We start from the raw sequence: 10353 nt of genomic DNA on the forward strand, positions 1-10353 counted from the left end.
TGGTCTTCCCCCCTCAGCTGACAAAACTACAATTTTGGTTGTTGTTGACAGATTGAGTAAATCGGCTCATTTCTTGGCTCTGGCGCACCCATATACCGCTAAAATGGTGGCTGAAATTTTCATTACTGGCATTGTCAAGCTCCATGGCATGCCTTAGTCTATTGTGAATGATCGGGACCCCGTGTTTATCAGTCATTTTTGGCAAGAATTTTTTAAATTGTTCGGCACCAAATTAAAGATGAGTTCAACTTACCATCTGCAAATTGACGGACAAACGGAGGTCGTCAATCGATGCATTGAGCAATATTTACGTTGCTTTACTTACCAACAACCCAGTAAGTGGAATTCATTTCTACCTTGGGCTGAATTTTGGTACAACAACACCTATCATGCCTCAACAGGTATGACCCCATTCCAGGCTCTCTATGGAAGACCACCACCAACGATTCCTCAGTACCATGAAGGATTTTGTCCAGCACACGAAGTTGACAAGAACTTAGCTTCGCGAGATGCTCTGCTTCAGCAACTTAAGAACAATCTTCATGCTGCAAATAATCGTATGAAACAACAGGCTGATGCCAAACGCAGAGATGTTGAGTTCCAGGTTGGTGACAGGGTATTTCTCAAACTACATCCCTATCGTCAACAGTCCGTATTTAAGCGAGCTTATCAAAAACTTGCAAGCAGATTTTATGGGCCTTATCTCGTGGAAGAAAAGATTGGAAATGTTGCTTATAAACTCCATCTTCCCCCCAGCTCTCGCATTCACCCCGTTTTTCATGTCTCTCTTTTGAAGAAAACGGTGGGAGATCACATTACTACTCACACTGACCTGCCTCCAGTAGCAGATGATGGAGAATTGCTCCTGGAACCGAAGTGTGTGTTAGATACTCGTTGGGTAAAACGTGGATCCAAATTTATTGAGTAGAGTTTAATCTAATGGAAGCGACTTCCACGTGATGATGCTACATGGGAAAACACTCAGGAATTACGCGACAAGTTCATGAATTTCAACCTTGAGGACAAGGTTTGTGTCATAGGGGGGAGTATTGATGAGCCACGAAGTGAAGCACGAAGATCTGCAAGGGTAGCAGTAAAAAACCCAAAGTATTTCGATTAATTGTTTGCTGTCACGCATGGACTTATGACTAAGGACATGGTCTAACTTGTTAGTCATGCCCACAAAGCATGCGTGCTTAAGAATAGGTCTATGTGCTTAAGAATAGGTCTATTAGTTATTTGACTTTCAATAATGCCGAAGTGGCTCATTGCCAGTAGAAGGTAGTGTCCTGATTCTAAAGGATACAATCTCAGAATTAGAAATGTTTGTTAGTTTCTTTCCTGTATAAAAAGACCCTTTGGGAAATCAAAAAAAGGCAACTTATTTCATTCAAATACAATTCTTGAGGTTAATTCTCACCCGAAGTAGAATAAATTCTGCATTACATAGTCATAGCTTGATTGAGACCTATCATTTTTCTTTAATTTCTTCAATGGTAACTTGTCCCAACCCGTAATTATACTCATCAACATGACTATAACATCATTTCAGCAATTTAAACAAGTAATTCCTTAAATCCCCAATTTTCTCCACCTGAAAATTTATGTTCAATTATTAAACTTGCATATTTTACATTAGTTGCTCCAAATCAAGAATTATTACCTTGTAATATGAAGAATTGAAGAAGAAAAATGACAAGGATTTCCTTAATTTCTCCCCTACTTTCCTTCTCCTCAAAATTTTCCAATTCTCCCCCTCCTCCTCCCTAGCTTTAACTCCCTCAATCTTGTGCAAATAACCTCCCTCAATCTTCCAACCCTCATCTTTTATCCATTTGATCGAGAGCTTTTGTGCAATTTATGGAGATTTTGCAAGAAATTTAAAATTTCCTCTTCCCATCTCTTTAGATGCTGAGGCCGGTTGCCATTGGCTTCCTTTGGAAGCCATGTGGCTAAGAAAAAAAATTATATTTTTTTAATGTGGGATTAAAAATCATTTGGTTTAAATATTTCAACTTAAAAGGATAATATAATATCTTTTTAATATGAAATTTGAAACCCATTAGTATATATACTCTACGTTCGTAATAAAAAAATTATGTTTTTTTAACGTGAGATAAAAAAAAATTAAAATTTTCTTTTAAACTTCATTATTTACAATATGTATAGCTTATATTTACATGAATTTTTTTTAATGTTTTCATATAAAATATTTACATGGATTTTTTTTAAATTTTTTCAGGTTGATCTGGGTTGACCTGAGTTGACCCACAAAACCCAGAACCCGGTTCTTTAATCAGGTTAACCCACGAACCGGGTTTAATATCTATAAGCAGTGTATTACAGGACGAAAAACTATTACTATACTATTTGCATAGGATAATAAAATTTGCTAAATAAACATACTTCTTCAATTCATTTACTTCGGTGTGCTTATAGAACAGTACCTGCATTGTTTGGTAACGCGGTTAAAATTTTATTTTTTTAATTTAAAATTTGTTTTTTAAAAATAAAATAATTTTTTTTATATTTTTAGATTGTTTTACTATGTTTATGTTGAAAATAATTTTTTTTAAATAAAAATATATTATTTTAATGTATTTCCCAACAAAAAAACATTTTGAATCACAACCTCTACGGCAAGGTTGTTAAAATCACGATTTTGACACGGCACAGAAAGTACTAAATAAACTCGAATCGTAAAATCGGATCGTAAAATTGTAAAATCATAAGGAATTTTTAAAAATATAAAAAAAAATTCATGCTTCAAATAAAAATTCATAGCACCTTAAAATACATGTTTCAAATAAAAATCCATACATAATTTAAATAACTTTTCATTAGCTAATAATTAACAAATTTAAAACAAATAATCTGCTGGTGTGTCATGTAAACTAAAACCAGCTTCATTGCCTTCATCTTCCTCATTATTCCTCAGGCATTCATCAATATCATTAACATCAAGAGGATTATTAGTGTCACTACTAGTACCAACACCAATATTATGAGCATTAGTGCTGCTACTAGTACCAACACCAATATCATCAATTTGAATCTTCAAATCATCTTCAGTACCATGACTCTCCATTTCAGCAGCATTACGAATTTCTTCTTCATCACTTTCATCTTCATTACCATTTTGTCTTCGTGTTGCACTATCAATAGCACCAAGCAAATCAATGTTTGAATGTTTTTCTCTCTCGGTTATCCAATCATCATCAGATGAAAGATCATCTTTTACACCAAAATCATCAGCTTGCTTTTTGACTTGATTATTATTCAATTTCAGATAGCACATTACAAATACCAAGTCATTCATTTTTCTCTGGTGCAAACGATTTCTTCATTTTGTATGAACCTAAATAAACAATTCAAATTGATAAGATTTTTATCAAATATTTCAACATTTAAAATAAAAAAAAATAAAAAAACTTACCATTTCAAATGCACTCCAGTTTCGCTCACATCCAGATGAAGTACAAGTCAAGCTTAGAACTCGGATTGCAAACCTTTGTAATTCTAGATATTCATCCCCATAAGAATCCCACCATTGAGCTGGAGTTTTTTTTTTTTATATCTCTAGTTGTCTTGGCAGCCTCAATGCTAAACAACCATTTGGCATCCTTGAATGATTTAAGTTGCAAGTCAATTTTGCACCTTTCACTTGCATTAGGCACCATCCTTTCTAAGCATTGATATAATCCAATTTTAATGTTGGCATTAACCTTAAAATTGGGATTATAATGATAATGATGATTCAAATAATAAGCTGCTGCATGTAAGGGTCTGTGGAGTTGAAGTTCTCATCTTGCATCAACAATATTCCATATAGGTATATAACTATATAAAAAAAACAATAAAAATATCATTACTTTATATTTGACATTCATATTAATAAATGACAACATTTGAAATAAAAATTAGCAAGATATATACCTTTTTTTCACAGAACCAAAATTCACTTGTATCTTCTCTTTTGCTTCATCCATTGCTTTATATATAAAACCCATAACTGGTATCTCATCAGAATCAACTAATCGAAGAACTTTAATTAGAGGAAATGTTGCCTTAATACATATAATAACATCATGCCAAAACCTGTTGTCCAAAACACAATTTTGAATTCGTTTCCCTTCTTCTATTCTTGCAAACCTACATGAACTCCACTGTTTGAAAGTAAACATGGTCATCAATTGCATTTTATGATCATTCAAACATCCCAGAGTCAAATATGCAGTAGCAAACCGAGTGGCAGCAGGCCTAATCAAATCCCTTCCTTTCGTAAAATGCCTTAGCATGGAAATAAGAATGTTCTTGAATAAATATATGAGGTGATTCTCCTCCCCTTAGCAATAGTTACTTGATGAATCTTTAACTTCTTCTCAAAATCCTCTAATATCAAGTCAATACAATGGGCAGCACAAGGTGTCCAAAACAAACTCTTTCTTTTTTCCATCAATAATTGTCCCGCTGCCTTATAATTTGCAGCATTATCAGTGACTACTTGGACAATATTTTCCTCCCCAATCCTCTCCGCAATGGCATCTAACATCTCAAATACCTTATTAGCAGTCTTGGACATATTAGAAGTATCCACCGATGACAAAAAAACCATCCCTTTAAAACTATTAACCAAAAAGTTACAAATACAATGTCTTTTTTTATCTGTCCATCCATCAGACATTATTGAACAACCAATTTTTTTCCATTCTAGCTTGTACTCCTCAAGCAAATTCATTGTTTGATCCACTTCTTGCTTCAAATACTTCTCTCTAATATTATAGCAGGATGGAGGCTTGAAACCTGGCTCATGCTTTGCAACCAATTCAAGTGCCTTAAGAAACTCAGGGTTTTTTACACAATTAAATGGAATTGCACTAGTGTAAAAAAACCTTGCAATTTGTCGACATGCTTCTTCTCTAATATCCTTTTTTAGCAATTGATTTAGGGTTGTTTGTGTACTTTCACTCCCACTAGCTACTCTCTTTCCTTTGTCCTTGGAGCTAATTTCTTTTATTTCATCATCATCATCATCATTTACACTATATTGAAGGGCCTTTCTTTTCTTTTCAGTTGCTTCTAGATTTTTCACCAAAACACCTAAAATCATCTGCTTAACATTTTCTGGTACTTGTTGACATGGCTCAACATCCTTACGAATGCAAGCCAAATGCTGTTTAAAACGAAAAATACCTCCACTAATAATTTTTTGACAATACTTGCACTGAACTTTTCTAGAATTCTTATCAATATCTATCCCATGTTGCCATCCCACATCAAGCCTATTACCAGAAGAATTTTTTCTAGATGCCATAAGTTCAACAATTCAAGAATCAATTCAAATCAGCCCTGTAATCAATCCAAACATTTTATAACAGGTTACAAACTTGATTTTAGTACACACTACACACTACAAAAAAAAATAACAGCCAACAACCCATCTTACAATAAAATCCATTCATCACAAATTCACAATTCACAACTCAGCAGCAGCATTATTCAATAGACAGACTGACAGAGTCCATTCATCACAATTCACAACTTAGCAGCAGCATTATTCAATAGACAGACTGACAGAGTCCATTCATCACAATTCACAACTCAACATCCAAATCCAGTGTAAGAAAAAACAGAGTCACACGCACGCACGATTAAATTTGAATCTAAAATTCGCAAGCAAACTCTCAACAATAGACAAACTGACAAAGTCACAGAAACTTTGAATCAAAATATTAATCTTTAACATCATTAAACTGTAAAGAAACGGACATGGTAAGAAACTAAGAAGCTTACCTTTGTTCTGAGCAGTTACCACCGAGGCTGAGCAGATGCAGCTCAATATTGCAGTCAAAGTTGGAGCCTGCGAATCCAATCAAACCAATATTAACATCACTACATCAGAGTAAGAAACGGACAGGGAAAAAAAGCACCCCTAGCATTGGAAAAAAGAAGCACCCACAAACAGGGAAAAAGAACCAGTGGTTGTGGTGAAGACTTACCTGGTGAGGACTGGAGAAGACTGGATAGACGTCATTGTTGTTGTGTGGACTCTGGTTCTCACGGTGGCTGCTGAAATGGACAACGTCGGTCGTCGATGATGGAAAAATAAAAAAGATGAGGGGCGACTGGCGAGGGCTGTTGTGGAGGTGGATTGTGGTTGATTGTTGGCTGAGAGAAAGAGATTAAGAGACCGAGACACCGAGTCACTGAGGAATTCTCAGTGAGGATTTTGAATTTTGGGTTTTCAATTTAGGGATTTCTGAACGTGAACAATAAATGTGAAGAGAAGAGAGAAGACTGATTGATTCGGTAAAGAGAGATTAATGAATTGCATTTGATCTGGTATAGCCAATAGGCGGTCGACACCTGGCAGCTGAATTGTATTTTAATTTCCTGCGGGCAAACTCGTTGAATCGGCAGTGAAATCGTGATTTTAAGCGATTTCACCCGATTTTAATAATTTTACCCGATTTTGACCTGATTTTATCTGATTCCAAGTTTCGTAAACGATTTAGCACGTAAAGCCTATATCAACTCGTAAAAACGTACAATTTTACGAGTTGAAACACGATTTTAACAACCTTGCTCTACGGCTCGTAAACATTCCTTAAATGCCTATGGCTAGTAACAACGCAAATGGCCGCACTGAAAGTATCATTAACAAATTTTAGATTATATTTTGATATATTAATATTAAAAATAAAATTTAAAAATAAAATAAGTTATTTTAATATATTTTTTAAATCACTGCTTTTATGTTGCGCCTCCCCTGCTATAAATGTAAGACTTTCCAAAATACAAGAAAGCAACCAGCTGTACAGCACTCAACGCAGCTAGTAGCCAGTAAAAGTAATCAAGATGTGCCCGATTCAGGTTATTGGCAAACCAGCTATAATGACCATCCCCACCGGTTGCTTTATCAATGATGGAGATAAGAAAGCTGCTTAGAAAGTTTCCTCCGCCGATGACACTGAGGAAAAGAGCCAGACCCACGCTCCTTAATTCACTTGGGACCTGATCATAGAAAAATTCTTGCATTCCAATCATGGTGAACACGTCAGCAGCACCGAGCAAGACATTTTGAGGAATTAACCACCAAGCACTCATAGGAATCGTCACCTCTGGCGTATCCACTAGTCCATATTGCTGAGCTTTCTTGAGCCTCTTCATTTCAACTAGAGCAGCAACTACCATGGCAAGAAAAGATAAAAATACCCCAGTACCGATTCTTTGTAGCATTGTAATGCCAGAAGGTTCCCCAGTTAAAGCCCTGGCTACAGGGACGAAGGCACGATCGTAGATTGCAACTAAAACAACAACCGTGGCAGGAATAAATAATTGAACTGAAGCTGCAGGAAATTCGAGATCTGCTGAAACTGATCTATTCATAGTTATGGCTTGCCTAGTAAACAAAGTTGCGGGCTGTGCAACCACAATAGCATATATCAAGCACGTTGTCCATATCGGAACAAGCCTAAGTACTGCCTTGGCTTCTTCTACTTCTCTGAGGCTACAAACCTTGCTGTCTCCCTTCGAGTCATTAGGGTCAAGCAGGGCTTTGTTCAGAAACCTGCCACATTGGGAAATCGAAATATGCAATCTTAGAAAGTGAAAGTTTAGCTAAATTTTTATTGCTTCACCCCTCAAAAAACAAGGTTCCCACTGGCTAAATATCATGTGTTTTTTTTTTTTTTGACAATTACAGGTAGTGGAGCATCTGCAGGCCCCTTTGAGACACTGCAACTAATCAACCATGGCTTGGGACTTTGATACACCAGCCTCTGATGGACTTTTGCATCTGTTTATCCCTGGTCACTGGTTAAATATCATGTAGTGGACAACTCTATGAAGTGATAGAGTAAGGGTTTATCTGCATTCTGCAGGATAGGAATATTACATTTATTTGGTTTTAAACGTATTCTGATTTAATAAATTATGGATTTGTCTGCCTACCAAATTGAGAATGCTTTAACAAATCATAATGGTTTCTACCGCGTATTTCACTGGATGCTTCATTGAAAACAGTAAGCACAAGAAAACCTTGACATTTCGAATTAAAAAAGGCTTGTACTTCCAAAAGGCTCTTGATTTATCAGAAAACTTCTTTCTGGTTGAGGTATCGTTAATATTCGCTTCTATAAAAATTCTCAAAAAGTCGTAACATTAGTTCTCTCTTACTTGAATTGCCCAGAACTTTGGTGAGGTTGGGCTCTGTGAGTTTCTTCTTCAAAGGCTACTGCAGTAGTGATTCGCCAATTCCTAATAGTCGCAACAAAGACCCGACCGACTCTCAAAAACGCGTGTTTCTCTTCTTCCCTTCTGATACTATAGCGATATGTCCTAGTTCCAAGTAAAAATATTGCAAGTGCCCCAGCCAAAATAAGACATGGGATCCCAAATCCCAGACCCCAATTAATGTTATCTTGGATGTAGTTTAAGGCCGGTAGGACTACTATGAGGCCAGCATTCATGAAAAAATTCCACCAATTGAAGAACGAGCTTTTGGCTTTGCGCTCCTCAGGGTCTTGTCCATCAAACTGATCAGCTCCAAAAGCCTGGACACAAGGCCTGAATCCACCTTGTCCAAGTGCTACTAGATAGAGAGCAAAGAAGAACAAAATCAGAACTGGATCAGGAGAGCACGACCCGGCACTATCGGAACTTCGGCAGCCAGAAGAACCGAGAGGAGGAAGAACAGCTGATAGAGCCAGCAAGCCAAGTCCCTGTGAATTGAGATTACGTTATAGATGCCCTTATGTTCAGACTATCATGAACAGTTACGTTAGCAAATATTAGACAATCACAAGCAAACTGTCACGCCTCTGAAAACAAAAACCAGGAGAAAGAAAATCTAAATACTTGCCAAGATGTAGATAAGCGTAGAGACAACAATGGTTCTGTATCTACCAATGAAAGAATCAGCAACAAATGCACCTAACAAAGGCAGCAACCATGCTGTTCCAGACCAAACGTTCATGTTCTCTGCAGCAGTAACCGTGGACTGTCCTAAGGCCCCTGTCAAATACGTTATCAAGTTCCCTGCTATCCCATAATATGCAGACCTCTCTGCAACTTCCACAACTGCATACGCAGACTAGCTGGGTTAATTTACATCAAACAAAATACCAAATATCTTTTGAGTGATGTTTAGTTTTGCTACCAACACTTACCTATAATAAAAAGTGTAGATTTCCATCCTCCAGAATTGAATCTATAAACCGGACGGCCTTTGTAGTCAACAGAGTCCTCCACAGGGTTGTCCGATAACAGCGGAGTTTCGATGGCCATATCTTTCTGCTAGCCCTATCCACACCTGACGGCACTACTCTCGATAATCGATACAGTGTTTAAAATCCTATCTTAATGTCAGCAATTATTGATGGCCATGGGCTCACCATTTGAGTGCTCTTCTACGTGTTAAAATAATTTAAAAATAAAAAAACTTAAATTAAATAAAACAGCGGAGTTTCCCTGTTTAGTTTTGCTGCCAACACATACCTATAATAAAACCATTTGATTTGGATATTTGTCTTTTGTTGTTATTTTGTTTTATTTGGATCTAGAAATACATGTTGTACGTTGAGTTTATGAATTTATGCGTTAAATTGAAACTTTAAATGACCTTCAACACTGCCATGGAAGACAACGGGCCTAGAGGTTGAAGAAGACACCTTGGGTAGACGACAGTCGTTTGCATGATGATTTCCTTAAAAAAAAAATTGTAAGAGTTTCATGAGTCAATAACAAATTATTTTAGCTTAATTGAAAAATGAAAACACTCAAATGTATAAACCAGGTAAATTCAAGCATTCAAAATCTCCATTAAAAAATCTAAGGCTAGCTTGAGAAGGCTTTTTTATCTTTGCAGCATGGTTTTTTTTTATATATAATATTCATACACTTTTAAGAACTATTTAGTAATTTACATTATTAATATATTAATAAATCAATAGCACGAGGCGCTTGATCAAGGTTGTCAATTTCATTTTGGTAGGTGTTTTATTTTTTCAATTGAAATAAAATATTTCAGTTTTAGAGTGTTTCAGCGTGTCGTTTTGAGATTATACTGTTTATATATATATATATATATATATATATATATATAATTCAACAAACATAATTCAAATTCAAGATAAATTATGTAATACAAACACAATACCAAAAAAATATAATTTCAAAATTTAAAATATTTTTAAATAGTCAAGATTAAATATATGTTTAATTTAAAGTAATTTAACTTAAACAAAATATCAAAATATTATGAAAGTAAAATGTTTTAACATATATTTTAAATATAAAGTTAGGTCAATGTTATCAAGATTAATAAAATTTAAAACATCCCTTTTTTTGCTC

The 10353-nt window shown here is 35.5% G+C and overlaps 1 protein-coding gene and 1 long non-coding RNA gene across 2 annotated transcripts; one reads left to right on the forward strand and one right to left on the reverse strand.

Moving 5' to 3' along the window:
- Window positions 1-6705: 6705 nt before the first annotated feature.
- On the reverse strand, window positions 6706-9557 carry LOC133669964 (protein NRT1/ PTR FAMILY 5.10-like). Its single transcript, XM_062090305.1, has 4 exons — window positions 9171-9557; window positions 8864-9081; window positions 8179-8723; window positions 6706-7570 (listed from the first exon to the last, which is right to left on the reverse strand). Exons 1-4 carry the CDS (start codon window positions 9286-9288, stop codon window positions 6754-6756), a joined length of 1698 nt encoding a protein of 565 aa, XP_061946289.1. The 5' UTR covers window positions 9289-9557; the 3' UTR covers window positions 6706-6753.
- LOC133669968 (uncharacterized) lies at window positions 7505-7957 on the forward strand. Its single transcript, XR_009833989.1, has 2 exons — window positions 7505-7608; window positions 7706-7957. It is a non-coding gene; the product is annotated as an uncharacterized LOC133669968 (long non-coding RNA).
- Window positions 9558-10353: the final 796 nt, after the last annotated feature.

This window comes from Populus nigra, chromosome 12 (genome assembly GCF_951802175.1).
Source record: "Populus nigra chromosome 12, ddPopNigr1.1, whole genome shotgun sequence".
Taxonomy (NCBI): Eukaryota; Viridiplantae; Streptophyta; class Magnoliopsida; order Malpighiales; family Salicaceae; genus Populus; species Populus nigra.